Below are 15460 nucleotides of genomic sequence, written 5' to 3' on the forward strand. Positions count from 1 at the left end.
AACGTAGGCCACAAACTGGATTGCCTTTAAAAAAAAAAAAAAATGCAGCAAAATCCATCTCAGAGGTGTTGAGAATTGCTCTAGTTACGGCCATCTTTGGCCATCCATTAGTGTAGACAAGCAAGGCCGCAATAAACTGATTTGTTCTAGTGTGGCTTCCCCTAGTTTTAAGCAGGAATAAGCTACTCCAGTGCAAATCAGTTCATAATGGCATAAGTGATTGAAATCCCCAGTGAGACGAGGCCCAAGACAAGTTCAGGAGCCAATTTCAGTCTTTTTTTTTAAGTCTTTCCTATATCCTTAAAATCCATTTGGACTACTGGATACTTGTGACATCACTGGATAATGCATGACCTTGGAGTTCCTGAAAATGGAGGGAAGCGAGGTCCATTTCTAGTTGCACACTGAATGCCCATCTAGCCTGGAAAATGGAAACATTGAGCACAGATATGAGAAACTTGATTCTGGTCTGAGAAGCGACTCTTTTTAAATGTTGCATCATGAGATTCCCCCTTTGTTGTGGCTCAGTGACTTCCATATTGAACTTGCTATGTGTTATTACCGAGATTATATAACTCACCGTTCAGCAAAGTATTTAGTGTTGGGATAATAAATACAACATAAAAACTTAAAATACAAAGGGTTTGAGGGTAGCAACTTTAAAGGGAAGTGTAATTGGGAGAGAATAGATAATAAAGGGCCAAGAGTAGACATTGTGAAAACACATTTATGGGGAAAAAACATGGAGATGCTTTCGAAGAGTGTAGAGAAACACGAGATAGGACACAAGTTCTATCATGAATGGTCCACCATAGGAAAAATGAGACCTGCCAACTCCAGGACACTATGAAGGAAAACTCAACCAGTAGATGGTTTGCAAGCACAGAATCCCAGCCAGAGAATGCTCAAAAGAGAGGTCTTGAATGTAGTCAGGGCAAACACTGTCAAGGGCTAAAACATCAGGTTTGACAGCAAACCTTGTTTTTGAGTTATAATGAAACTATCCTTCATTTACGAAACATACAGAAGCAAAACAAGAGTATCCATGAAGATTTTTTTAAGGGCATTTGGCTTGATTTCAGATAGTCCAGGGTCTCGCTGACTTCTCCGAATGATTTTTTTCCCCTGATATCTTTTATGTTGTATTTCCACTTTAGTCGTTGTGTAGCAAACCTGCGTCCTCTCTTAGACTCTGGAACAATGGGAACTAAAGGACACACAGAAACGATTGTGCCTCATCTGACAGAGTCCTATAACAGCCATGTAAGTGTTCTTTTCGTAACAGTAACTTACCATGTGTGGCTGATCCTACAAAGTCCTTTTTTTATACTTTTTCTACCTCTTGTGTATTTTAAATACAAGTTGTCACGGAGTGTGGGGGAGTCAGGGCCCTGCACCCCTCTTCCTGAGATTCACCGTGACTCTCAGCCAGCCAGTAAAACAGAAGGTTTATTAGATAACAGGAACACAGTCCCAAGCAGAGTGTGTAGATACAACCAGAATCCCTCAATCACGTCCTTTTGGGGGGTTTAGGGAGCTTAGACCCCAGCCCGGGGTTCCCTGCGTTGCACCACCCAGCCCAAACTGAAAACAAAAAAACTCCTCCACCAGCTCTCTCCCGTCTCCCCGCTCCTCCTCTTCTCCTTTGTTCAGTCTCCCAGCCAGAAGGTGTCACTTCTCCCAACCCCCCTCCTGGCTCAGGTTACAGCTCAGGTGGCTTCCTTCCTATCCCCAATGTAACTCCCCTGCAACATTCCCAGGTCAAATCTGCCCCGCTCCCTGCTCCGTCACACAAGTGACACACCCCCGTTTGAGTCACTGAAGGTGCACCTCCTGTTGTTGGAAACTCAGACTTAAAAATGTGGCAAAAATTATTTTTCTAAAGACGTTCGCAGAGGAGAACCCAACCTAATATGTTTTAAGGGTTTTGTTTCCTCTATTTAACCAGCAGTGCCAGTGGGATCAGAAATTAAAAGTAATTCTGAAATAACTTCTTAAAATGTTGGCACCTGTTCTTATTTGAAAGTGGGGAAGTGATGCCCTGACATAAGTGCAGTTCACTCCATTGTCCAATAGCGTTTCATGGGTCAGTTTTGCTTTTGGAGCTCCTATCCTCTTGCCTTTTTAAGTTTTGTTTTTCAGTTGTAGTGAAAACAGTTCTACTTATAATATCCCTCTTGCCTGTAAAGAGACGTCTAATGCCACTGTGGCAACTTAGCTTTGTTCTGGCAATCTAATTGTAATGCTTTTATAAACAGCCCCCAACACCCTTTGTTTAATGTCAGCTGAAGTTCAACCTACAGATAATAGAGACGTTTACAGTGCACTGGTAGTAATCTACTTGAATGTGTGTGTCAGTATACACAGCTCTTTTTTTTTTAAATGTAGCGAGATCCACCAGAAGAAGAAATACCCTTTTGCACTTTAAAATCTTTCCCAGCTGCCATTGAGCACACAATACAGTGGGCAAGGGATAAGGTAAGTGTACTGCCTGGCAAGGTACACACATTCATTCTGTATTTAGAAGTGTGTGTGGAGGGGGTGGGGGGGGAATCCACTTAGAGAATAGTGACCTGCACAACACCATGTTTCTGCTTTTGTTTTTTAGTTTGAAAGTGCGTTTTCTCACAAGCCTTCATTGTTTAACAAATTTTGGCAAACCTACCCATCCGCAGAAGAGGTCTTGCAGGTAGGAATAAATGTTGTGATTTAAAATAAGGGCCTTAAAGCAATGGCTCTTATTTTAAGATCAAGACTCAAGTTCAGTTTTGTTTTCATTCCTAATACAGAAGCTGTGATCTGATGATAGTCATTAAGGCTGCAGGTTTGTAACGGAAGTCACGGATTCCATGACTTTCCGTGACTTCTGCAGCAGCCGGTGCGCCATGGCACGCGCATGCACCCCCCTTCTCTCTCTCCCCCCCCCCCCCCCCCCCCCCCCCCCGCAGCAGGAGTGGTTGGGTGTGGGAGGGGGTATGGGGTTGGGGCACGGGATGGGGTGAGGTGGGCTGTGGGCGGCGCTTACCTGGGGGGCTCCCCAGAAGCGGCGACATCCCCCTCGCTCAGCTCCTAGACAGAGGTGTGGCCAGGCAACTTTGTGTACTTCCTCCACCCAGAGCCCTGGCTTTGCAGCTCCTGCTGGCCGGGAACCACAGCCAATGGGAGTTGCGGGGCTGGTGGCTTCAGGCGGAGGCAGCGCACAGAGCTGCCTGGCCACGCCTCTGCCTAGCCGCTGAGCAAGGGGGATGTTGCCATTTCCGGGGAGCCCCCCAGGTAAGCATCGCCCAGAGCCTGCCTCACCCTGTCCCATGTCCCAACCCCCTGTCCCCTCCCACACCCAAACTCTGCTGCTGCTGGGGGGATGGGGGTGCAGAGCCAGGTAGGGAGCCTACTGGCCCTGCTAACCCAACACCCCCTCCCTTAGCACCCACAGGGCCCCAGGGCAGCCCGCTGCACCTCCGTGACTTTTACTACAAATACCAGGGAATAAAACTGGGGGGGGGAAGGCGGACAGGTCACGGGCCATGAATTTTGTTTACTGCCCGTGACCTGTCTGTGACTTTTACTAAAAATACCCGTGACTAAAACGTAGCCTTAATAATCATTGATCACATTGGGTGCAAAATAAGTTTAGTTATAAATATCCACAATAGCCTTATCATCAGGAACACCTCTACCACTTCCCGAATTGCCCCTGTCTCCGTTAGTAGCCCAAAGCTGAGTCAGTTGTGTGTAGAAAGCTTCTCCAGCTGATGTGTACCTGTACACGTGCGTGGGAGCAGTGAGGAGTTATACTGCCCTCTGATAGGAAGAAAATATTTGAGCATCTTCCTGAGAACTGGTGTAACAACTAATCTGAAGAAACTAGAAAGAAACGAATTTGCTTCCAAGTAACTAATTTCATTTTTCTGCATGGTAAATTAATATGCAACTTCCAGTAAGAGGATTTGCACACTCATTCTCTATACTGAACATTGATTACCCCATGGTAACCAGGATTGAGGCTGATAGAAACAAAATGGAATAAACATCTAACAAGCAGGAAACTTCAGAACTGCTATGTTAGGCAATAGTGTTTGGAGAAATTGCAAAGGTGAAGCTGCAAAAAGGGTGGCATGAAGTGAAATAGGGAAGCCTAGAATAAAGAATATTTCCTAAACTAGACTTCCACTTTCCCTTTTCTTAGTAAGGTAACAAAGTTTAATTTACTCTTTTATTTTATTAAATGGTTGTAACGGAGCTTGTCCAGTCTAATACTGTTTTCCTATTCCCCTTTTCTGTTCAGAGAATAAAGTCAGGAGAGAGTTTAGAAGGCTGTTTTCAAGCTATCAAATCGCTCAGTAGAAGACCCCGAAATTGGTCTCAATGTGTGGAACTTGCAAGAATAAAATTTGAAAAGTATTTTAAACATAAGGTTTGTATATAAAACCTGTTAATGTTGAGAAATGGCTTTTGATTAATTGAGGCTTACAAAAGAATTTATTTATCTATCTCATGGATAAAATACCAAAATTATTTGCAAAAAGTTTCCTGTCACTTTCCTCCAGAATTACCAGACAGTGAATCTTTGCCACAAATGCTACAATTAAAAAATTCAAAACCCAGCTCATCTCTTGAGAAGGTTTCACATTGGGTATAGTCTTGCATAAATTATTAGATGTTTTTAACTTAATTTTATAAATCCTCACATTATCTTAGTGTCTCTAGACTGAAACTTCGGGTGGGACTTACTGTATTTTTTGGCAGTGTCTCCACTGAATAAATACCATAGTCCTGCTATCCCACAAGGTTGCCCCTCTATTAAAATATGGTTTATGCTTTCAGTGAATTGACTTTGAAGAGCTCTGTGTAAGCTCGAAAGCTTGTCTCTCTCACCAACAGAAGTGGGTCCAATAGAAGATACTACCTCACCTACCCTGTCTCTCTTTTGTTCCAGTAGACTCTTTTAATATTGCACTAAGATTGCTGTCATCTTACTTCTTGTATCCGTGTACTCAAATTTGAGAAAACTCGTATTCAGTTTTCTCAAATATATAGCAGACAGGATGATTAAAACATGCCGATTGTGTCGATGTAATTTTGAAAGTGTGATATGTAATGTGCTTAAATTATGTGTACACAAATGGGTGACTGTGTTGAAGAAAAAGTACTAATTCCATGCACAGTTCCTTGGTTGCTAGTGTGTACTTCACATATTAACCAACATTTTTGGATGAAGACTGGAGAGTGCCATTTTCAGTTGGCACCTATATTTTCTGATATGCACGAATACTTTCATTACTTCAACCCCGTGGTTCTGAACAATTGGGAAGGAGCTCCCTACATCGGAGTGGGAAAAGTATGGTCCACGGGCTGGATCTGGCCCATGGGATTGCCACCCCCCCTCCCAGAAGTGGCCAGCACCACATCCCTGCGGCCCATAGGGGAGGGGAGGGCAGAGGACTCCGCGCGCAGCCCTTGCTTGTGGGTACCTCCCCCGAAGCTCCCAGTGGCCGGGAACGGGGGACTGCGGATAATGGGAGCTTTGGGGGAGGTACCCCCAGGCAAAGGCAATGCGTGGAGCCCTCTGCCCCCCTTCCTCCAGGGGCCACAAGGACGTGGTGCCAGCTGCTTCCCGGAGCAGCGCAGGGCCAGGGCAGGCATGCAGGCAGGGAGCCTGCACTAGCCTCGGTGCGCACTGCTGCCACCCCAGAGCCGCTCCAGGTAAGTGGCGCCAAGCCGGAGCCTGCACCCCAACTCCCTGCCGTGAGCCCCCTGCCCGCACCTCAACCCCCTGCCCTGAGCCCTTTGCTGCACCTCACACCCCTTGAACCCCAACTCCCTTCTCTGAGCCCCCCCATAATCCGCACCCCTCCCTGCACCACTGCCTTGAGCCTCCTCCCGCACTGTGCACCCCTGCTGCACCCCAACCCTCTTCCCTAAGCCCCCTCATACACCCTGCACCCCTCCTGCACCCCTACGCCTTGCCCTGAGCCCCTTCTTGCACACCGCTCCCCCTCCTGAAGCCCAACCCCCTGCCCCGCATTACATTCATGGCCCTGCATGCACTCGGGCCAAAAAGTTTAGCCACCCCTATCCTACATGAACATAAATTTCTTTTATTTTCATAACTGATTAGAAAACTTTCCCTCTATCAGAGGGAAATATGACAAAGCTGGATCAAGATTTTAGAGCACCACAATGACATCTCTTCTTTTTCATTCATATTTTGAAGCGCTGATTTGTGTATGATGGAGTATTAATAGTCCTCTGACATTTCTTCTCTAGGCTCTTCAACTACTTCATTCTTTTCCCCTTGATACACGATTAAAAGATGGAAGTAAGTATAAATAGCCACTTTGATGTGACTTTATAGAGTAAATCATTGCGTTACTATGTTATTAACTACTTAGAATTTCACTTTAAATTCTTCCCACTACCAGGTTTGTTTTGGCAGTCACCAAAGAGGCCACCTTCTCCAATAAAGTTTGAATTCAGTGATCCTTTGTAAGTATTGTACCTCTATGATATTTTGTATATACATGGAGGAAGGGAGGGATATTATGTAATAGGCTTGTGTAGCAGAAAAACTGTCGTCTATAGAACTTGAAGTTTTGAACTGAGCTAAGACCACACAAACTGAAGTGAGGTTTGCATTGGATACACTGCCGCCCGCACTTTCCCCTTAATAGCAACCTCAGTGTAACCAAGGGGCTAGACTTCAGTGTTGCAAATAACTAAACTCAAAGTTTTATTGCAAAAGAAGCATGTCAAAGTCTTGAGGTTTGTCAGATGAAATATCGACTTCTCCTTTGGGAAACTGCTCCCCACTCTTGGGGAACACTCACCTAGATTATGAACTCAGAGTTCTAAAAAATGGGATCAAATGGGAATATATGGCAGTGCATTGGATGTAGTTTGAGCGTGTGAAAGGTATGCAGTTCCCGTAACAAGCATTTCATTGAATTCTCTCTGGTGTGACACTGACCAGAATAAGGGGAAGACTAAAAGTAAATCACACAGGCCTTGAAGTTGTGCAGTGTCAGGACTTGTCTTCACTATGCTGCTGCACTCAATGCAGCAGGTGTCGATTTAGCAGGTCTACTGAAGACCCACTAAATCTATGGCAGAGCGCTCTTTGGTTGACTCCGGTACTCCAGCTCCCGGAGAAGATTAAAATAAGTCGACCGGAGAGCGTCTCCCATCGACGCAGTGCAGTTATTCACGTAGCTGGAGTAGCGTAACTTAGGTCATCTTTCCCCGGTAGTGAAGACAAGCCCTCAGTGCGGATTTTAAAATTTTGACAAGATAGTTTTTGATTGTACTCAGCTGTGATAACCAAAGTCCTCCTTTTCTCGTGTGTTTCATCTACTTTCATAATGATCCTGTCACGTAAGGAAAATTATTCTTGGGCAATAGTTCCCTGATGTGTAGAAGCATCCCATGATACATTGTTGTTAGTACTTTGGTAACACATCCTCCTTCATTTTTAGATCATAAGTACTTCAGGGCAGGAACCTTACCTTCTTGTTTTTTCTCAGAGCCTGACCCACTGGCGCCCCAATCCTGATTTGAGCTACAGGGTGCTACTGAAACACAAATATTATTTTAAAATCTGAATTTAGATTTTGGTACAAAAACAATTGCCTTCTCTTTTTTTCAACAGACACTACAGTTTCATAGTGAGTGGTGCAAAACTCTTTGCAAGAGTATACTGTGTCACTGTCACAGAAAAGGTAGGTAATAATTCAATTATAGTTAGAGCATAGGTTAGATGCACTTGATACTCAGTATGCATTCAGATGCTACTGTTTCTGTTGGGTCTTCAGTAATAAATTGTTGAGAAACAAAATACTCTTCGAATTACAACTGATCCCTCAAGTGTTTTAATCTTCAGCATGATGGTCCAGTGCCACCATTGCTGCTCTTTATCCATATTAATCCATGAAATGCCTTTGTGTCCCCCAGCCTGATAGTTTATGATGATTCTTCAATGTTAAGTAAGTGCGGGGTTCCTGGCCCATAAAACTGTAATTCTTCTGTAAATGAACTATAAATTACAAAGATTTTTTTAAACTTTTTTCTTTGCTTTTTTAACAAAGTGTAGTAAATCTAATAAGGTTTTGTCTATTTCTTATAAAAGTAAACTGCAGTTATCTTTATTTAAAAAAACAGGATTTGTCAGAAGAAACTATTTTGAAGATCATTTCAGGAGTAAATATACAAGAGTTCAGACCTTCAAATAAAGTAGGTTTAATATTTTATTAAGCTCTAAGTTAAGCAAACATCTTTCTTGTGATGTTGGTAATTCTCCCCTTCCCATTATGTGGAGGAACTCCTGGTGAGAATATGGTTTGTGTAGCATAGGTTCTTGTTTTGTTTCCCCATGTTGTATAGTCAAGATTTTGCATTTAAATATCGCAGCTAAATCGAGCCCAAATGAAGCTGACAATGATCTGGACTCTTCACAATTATTTTTTGTTTTTTTAAATTGAATCCCTATAAGTGCAGTCCATGACTTTAAGCCTCCAGGCTTTTTTTATGCCTGCACATCAAAGTTTTTTAGTTAACTTTTAATTACTGTTACAGTAAATGCTCCGGGTTACATTATTTTAATACTAGGCAAGAGAATGGCATTATTTTTCTCCATGACGTAAAGCTAATGTTTTAGAGCTGTATTAACCAAAAAGATTTCAATGGGTCGGATCAGGCTGCAACCACTTAAAATACATGGCAGCAAACTGTCTCTTGTAATGTTTTATGTTGCAGCTCTGTGGAGAATGGAGTTCTTAATTGTTGAGACTATAAATCCTGTTCATGTGTAGTACTGTTATGTTGTTGGTGATCTTGATAGTTTGACAGAAAGATACATGTCAGGGCTTATCTACCTTTGAAATCCAGCAACGGCACAGTTGCAGCTCTGCACATGTAGCACTTCAGTGGAGACACTGCCTAAACCAATGGGAGGGGTTCTGCCTACACAGGTAAGAACACCTCCCTGACAGGCAGTAGCTACGTCGACAGAAGAATTTTTCTGTTGACTTAGTGTTGCTTACACGGGGGTTAGGTCGGCTTAACGATGCTGCTCAGGGATGTGGATTTCTTCCGTTTTCCTAGACGTTGAGAAAACATCAGCTTTTTGGTTAGATGTGGTGATAATGAAAGACAAATGCCACATTTAATCAGTTTGAGCAAACCTGGCTCTTGGGTTAAGAGTAATACCATGCTACATGTTCAGTTGTTGCATATATTCATAGGTTGTGCAGACAGATGAAACTGCAAGGAAACCAGACCATATTCCAGTAAGCAGTGAAGATGAGAGGAATGCTATTTTCCAGCTGGAAAAAGCCATATTATCCAATGAAGCTCTGAAAAGTGAGTAACTTCCTTTGTAAAATACACCACTACTTGTTGAGTTTTAGCTGCTACCGTAGTGCCAGCAGTGTGCAGCTCAAGTCTTTGGAAAAATAGTTCAGTATCTCACCAGCTTTTCACTTTGGTGAGGGCTTGTAAAGCTTTCTTGTTGTGTATCACCTACAAAACTAAAACTTTCTTTTAAGTGATAATAGCTATCCATAACTGGTTGTTTAAAAATATAAAAGACGCAGAATGGCTTCCAAGGGTTCCCTAAGAAATAAACATCTAAGTCCTTGTGGCTTTGTCATTATGACTGTTGTATCTCTTGAAGTACAGGTTCCCAACCTGGGAGTCACAAATGGGTGTCAGAGCATTGTGACCACCCTGCCCTTTCCCCATTGCTATGCGTGTGTGGGGGGTCCTGGCTAGATCTCAGCCAGATTGGAAGTGGTCCTGGTATGGAAAAAAGGTGAATTACTTTCTAAAGAGGAACTTGATTTGTAATTGCTCTAATAGTAAAAGGGTGCCTGGTCAGGTACTTCAGACACATGAAGATTTTGATGCTTAAAAAAGTAATAATTAGATGTAACTCTAGTCTGAGTGAAACGGCTAACACTTTCACAAAGGGGATCCATACAGTACAGGGTGGGGAGAAAAACCCCGTGCCTGGGTGGGGAAGAATGCCCACAAAACAGTCCAACCCTGATTCCTGACACTGCAAAGGAAATTAAGTGCTTGGTGTCTCTGTTAATATAAAAAAAAAAAAAAAAAAAAAACAACCCCACCCAAATGCAATAAACTCAATCATCAAATATAGCAGCTGCTTCTCTTTGTAGCACAGATACCCCTGTACCAGGACCTAATACTCCCTAATCTTTATAAAGCACATAATTGAAAGTGTATTAATAAAATAGACCCAGAACAGCAGTCATTTATTTTAGAATTCATTCATCTTATTGGTGAACATTTGATTTTTGTTTCGTGAACAGATGACTTGCAAATGAAGATGCTCTCCTTTGAAAAAGATGATGATGCTAACGGGCATATAGACTTCATAGCAGCAGCATCTAATCTGCGAGCCAAGATGTATAACATTGAACCAGCGGATCGGCTCAAAACAAAGCGCATCGCAGGAAAGATTATTCCTGCTATTGCAACTGCTACTGCTGCAGTGTCTGGCTTGGTGAGTGAGTTTACATATTGAGGAATCTTTATTTTGCAAAACCACCTCTGATCTGCAAGAAGCAAAGACCCTCTTTTCTGCCTGTTCTTCATTGTTTGAGTGCTGGTTAATGCTAATACATCCCTGCTGCAAGACTTTTGGTAAAACTGATCCTAATCTAGGTATAACTTCACAGTGGCCTCTTGCTTCTGTGATCCTGTAGCGTAGGCTTTATGGCATTGTGGAAAGACTGGGAAGGGGGTATTAATTACCAGTATAATATACTTGTCTTTAAACAAGTAGAAAACTTTGAAAGGCAAGAAGCAGTGTTTTCTGTGGTATAGAATGTGTGTGTGAAAACTCACCATTTTGAATGTGATACAGTATTTGATGTTAGCAGTATGAGAATCCGATAGCATAGTTTATAAACCAATTTCCATCATGCTTTTAATGCTAGTTTGGCAATTAGAAGGAAACCTTAATGTGAAAACATTAAGGGTAACTACTGCATTTACAAAAGATTTGATTAACTAGTATTAAAGTAGGATAAACCGGTATTCGTGTTAACATCAGTGTGAGTGTGTCATGTCTTAGCAAGAAGGTGTCAGCTACCAGACTTGAGGTAAAATGTCAGTTTGCAATCCTTTATTTTCACTTACATTCCTCACTTTATATTTGAGAAATGTTGACTCCATTGTGATCAATACAGGCCATGTGCTGTCAAGGAGAGAAGCAGTTGCCACTGAGTTTAATCTTATGTAATGGAAGAGTAGGTGAGAGTCTTTTTAATTACTTGAAATGAAATCCATGCCCCTTCCTTTTTCTGTTGCGAAGAGGTCATGTATTTTTAGCAGTAGAATAGCAAAGAAATTGTTTATAGTCCAGGAGAATAAAGGCCTGGACTATGTCTTGCTGATCTGTGTATGGATCTCGAAATTCCACAGGAAAAGTAGGACACTGTCATTTCCACACAGAGGGGTAGGCATTCTCTGCAGCACCATCCCTTGCTCTGTGCACCAATTTCTACATAGTAATACAGGTGGAAGAGTCATATTCCCTCACTTTGGGTCCTTTCCACTGCTGTTGGACGGCCAGTGTTGGCATGGCACCAACAGGAGCAGTAAGGCTGTGGGAGAGGGGGACTAGCAGAGCTAAGAGTGCCTTTCAGTCTGCTGGGTTTTGGGGTGGGGTGGGGTGTTTCAGCCTTCAAAGTATACAGTCTCTTAACTTCTTCCACCAGAGGGAACCTTTCCAGAGGAGGGTGTGAGCCAGCCCATGTTCATGATTGCTGCATATCTGGGTTATGATAATAGAACTTCATTTGTAGCAGAATAAAAACAAATGTCAAGGTCTAAAAAAATCATTAATTTTGAATCTAAAGCAATAAATATATTACCAACAAAGGAGAAAAAACCTGAAGATGCTATTGGCATTTTTGCAGAAAACATCAATCTTAAACTGGAAAATCCATTGTAATGTGAGTGCTCTCAAGGTTTAGTTATTTATACCCAGCTCCATTTTTGGCTGGGAATTTCCTCATTTTCCAACAATGATGGCAAAGTGTCAGTGATGGGACTAACTTTCATGCTATGCAGTGACTGAGGAAGTTGCAACTTCTGCAGGGATAGACTCCACCCCTTCCCCAGACGACCCCTAAGCCTGCTGCTCTCCATGTCCGAGGTGCTGCAAACTTTGCTGTATTGGAGTTCAGAACTCTTTGCAATACCAATAACCCAGCCTCTCTTCCCCTCTCCCACCAGAAAACACTCAAAGCTCTTAGTCCTTTCCAAAACCAGCAGAATAAAACATACTTGGAGTTAGTAGGCCAAGATGTTGGGTTATTACTAACCAAAATATTTAAAATGTTTAAGATCTGAGATCACCACCTTATTTTTTCTGAACCCGTCTCTCCCAAGTTCCTTGTCTGGTTTGTCTCAAGCTTTCCAGAAAATTCTACCCTACTGTAAGAACACATGTGCCTGGACATAGAATTAGAGATATTAGGGAGGTGTTAGAAATTGGGCACACTGGAAGGTTAGCATTAACCTTAAGTATGCCCTGCCATGCTGACACTGTCCCCTTTCTCTGACAGTGATTTCTGTTGTTCCTATTAATATTAATAGAAGGCCGTACCAAATGTCTCCTGCATACCAGCCTTAACCTGCTGTAAGTCCTTTTACTTGAATCGACGTGCTGCTGATTACATCAGATTTTATGTACCAGCTTTATCCCAAGAAATCCTGTAATTTGTAAAGTATTAAGTAGCTCTGTCTTTGTGTTTACCCTAGGTTGCCCTGGAACTGATCAAAGTTGTGGGTGAACATCCATTTGAAGCATATAAGAATTGTTTTTTAAATCTAGCCATTCCAATAATAGTGTTCACAGAAGCTGCTGAAGTAAGAAAAACAGAAATAAGGTAAGGAGTACAATGACGGTGTGTTGTCTAGGAACTTACGTTTGATATTTGAGAGGGGTGTAATGTTACATCAGGATCTGGAGACACACAGTTAGTATGTATGGGAGTTGGAGGGCACTCATACAACCTGGCTATGTGTTGTCCTTTGGGCTTCACGCAACAACAATATGAAGAAACCACAGTTGGGTTCCAAGCAACCACGTTAATTTTGTACAGACCTACAAGGTCTCGCTACCTCCTACAGCTCTGGCTGGTTTCTAAACCACAGAACACAGCGAGAGCTTGGAGGGTAGTACCCAATTCCTGTCACTACACGAAGCATTACTAGTATCCTTAGATCTGGTGACGCAGTTCTCAAATGTACAGTGCCAAGGTTTGGAAAGCCAACATAACCATTCTGACCTATATGAACCGGAGACCAGATTTTCCTAAGTGCTCAGCATTGTTCTCAATGGGAGCTGCTGATGACTGAACAATTCTGAATGTCTCGCCCCTATTTACTGCCTTTTTAACTATTTTTTCAGTTAATAAATGTATTAGTCAAACATTGTTCAGTCTGCATAATCTTTGGTTGCAAATATACATATCTATGCAGTATAAAAATGCAAGTTTGCCAGTATCTATCTTCACCTTATTTGTTTTACAGTAGTATGTAAAGGCCTAATCTGGATTCAGGGCTTCACTGTGCTAGGTAATGTGTACATGCATACTGAGGGATGGTCTCTACCTCGAAGAACTTGGTCTAAATAGATACGACAGACAAAGGGAGGGAGAGGAAATAGGGGCAGAGAGAGGAGGAAAGTTAAACATAGATTAATAGCAGAGCTACTGATAATGACAATATCGGTTTCTGAAAAAAATACTTTGAATCCACACTTTCAGGGTGCAAGATCAAATGAATGTTTAGCACTCTGTTCTTTTTCAAACAGAAATGGAATATCATTTACAATCTGGGACAGGTGGACTATTTATGGGAAAGAAGATTTCACTCTACTGGACTTCATAAATGCTGTTAGAGTAAGACTTCACTTATTGTAATGGTTTAGTAGAGATGTGGGGAAAATGGCTTCATTTTTTTTCTGGCTTGTGTCAAGCACCTATTAATGCCAAAATAATTTTTAGGACTAAGTGCATTTTGTGTGGCTCCTGATCCGTGCTGTAATTGAATATATAAAAAGATTTAATCAAATCAATTTCAATAAACCATTGGTCAATTTTATATTTAATGCAAGGACATTTTTCTATCTGGGATGTTGACTTTTAAAAATGGTTCCATCATTTGGAACTAATTGTCTGTCTGTATGGTGCAGTCTGCTAACATGTTTGCATTCCTGAATTGTAGGAGAAATACGGAATAGAGCCAACAATGGTTGTACAGGGCGTCAAAATGCTGTATGTTCCTGTGATGCCTGGTCACATCAAAAGATTAAAGCTGACGTAAGTATTAATAGGGTAGTAAAAACTAACTGTGGATCCAGGGAGGTGACCTGGTACGTTGATTCCTTTTACTTATTTAATGTGGCTGGCATCCAGATACCATGGTGATAGGCCCAGCGTACATACATGAAAGCTCTTGATAGCTCCATTCCCTCAAGGGATTCTTGAGCAGCAACTTGGAGTTCTGTCCACCCATTCACCAGACATTACGCTCTAACTCAAGCCACAACTGTAGGGATGGCAGTACTACAAGCATCTCTGCCGACAGCTTCCCTACGTCCTTCTCCACTCTGAACACGGCTTGCCAGTCACCCGTATGCGGAATATACATAGGGACCAGCGCTCAAAGAAGAAATGGAGGTTACTTACTGTAACTGGAGGTTCTTTGAGATGGGTGGTCCCTATCTGTATTCCACTACCTGCCCTTCTTCCCCTCTGCTTCGGAGCCTGTTGGATTGTGCTAAGAGGAGGAACTGAAGAGGCATCGACCCCCACTGCCTCTTACTCCCTTGGTTGGGAGCACAAGGGAAGGTACTGCGCATGTGCGTGTCAATGGATTCTGCTCTGGGAAATCTCTAGACTTGGGCACATGGCGTGCATGCGTACCCATGTGTGGAGTACAGATAGGGTCCACCCATCTTGAAGGACCTCCGGTTACAGTAAGTAACCTCCATTTCCAGAGTACTGAGTGCTGGGGGCACAAAGCTGCAGTTTATAGCTGGCTACCAGCAGGCGTTTCCACAGTGAAAATGGAGTCCCCCATAAGTTTGATTATATTTTATTCACCCTACAAAATTGTTTTCTTTGGTCTCTTGAAGTTTAGTTTTTAGCTGCACTGGTGACTAGTGCATTTTGAATTACCTTATAAATCCGAATTTGTTTTTATTTCCAAGGTGCTGCACATTTTTATTCTTCCTTTAAAAATAATTGCAACCACCAAATGGCTCAAATGTGCCAATGTAGGCGTTTTGATACCGTCCTGGCATTCAGAATGATGATCTGCTGCATGAGTTTGTCATTCTGTCTTATGAAACTTGCTTTTAAGGATGGCTGGGTAGCTCCATTGAATTTACTGTGGAAGGGTAAGACCCTTATTGTTCAGGTGAGAA

General features: G+C 42.4%; 1 protein-coding gene across 3 annotated transcripts in view; it reads left to right on the forward strand.

Moving 5' to 3' along the window:
* The window catches only part of UBA6 (ubiquitin like modifier activating enzyme 6), a 52505-nt gene that overhangs the window by 33911 nt on the left and 3134 nt on the right, over positions 1–15460 (forward strand). For all 3 annotated transcript variants that reach the window (XM_054030446.1, XM_054030445.1, XM_054030447.1), the window contains 13 exons: positions 1158–1263; positions 2389–2478; positions 2609–2689; positions 4286–4414; positions 6268–6319; positions 6423–6486; positions 7646–7715; positions 8155–8226; positions 9237–9354; positions 10326–10519; positions 12787–12914; positions 13844–13931; positions 14257–14351. In XM_054030446.1, the coding sequence (XP_053886421.1) occupies positions 1158–1263; positions 2389–2478; positions 2609–2689; positions 4286–4414; positions 6268–6319; positions 6423–6486; positions 7646–7715; positions 8155–8226; positions 9237–9354; positions 10326–10519; positions 12787–12914; positions 13844–13931; positions 14257–14351 (1287 nt within the window). The remainder of the gene's footprint in view (positions 1–1157; positions 1264–2388; positions 2479–2608; positions 2690–4285; positions 4415–6267; positions 6320–6422; positions 6487–7645; positions 7716–8154; positions 8227–9236; positions 9355–10325; positions 10520–12786; positions 12915–13843; positions 13932–14256; positions 14352–15460) is intronic.

This window comes from Malaclemys terrapin, chromosome 5 (genome assembly GCF_027887155.1).
Source record: "Malaclemys terrapin pileata isolate rMalTer1 chromosome 5, rMalTer1.hap1, whole genome shotgun sequence".
Lineage (NCBI taxonomy): Eukaryota > Metazoa > Chordata > Testudines > Emydidae > Malaclemys > Malaclemys terrapin.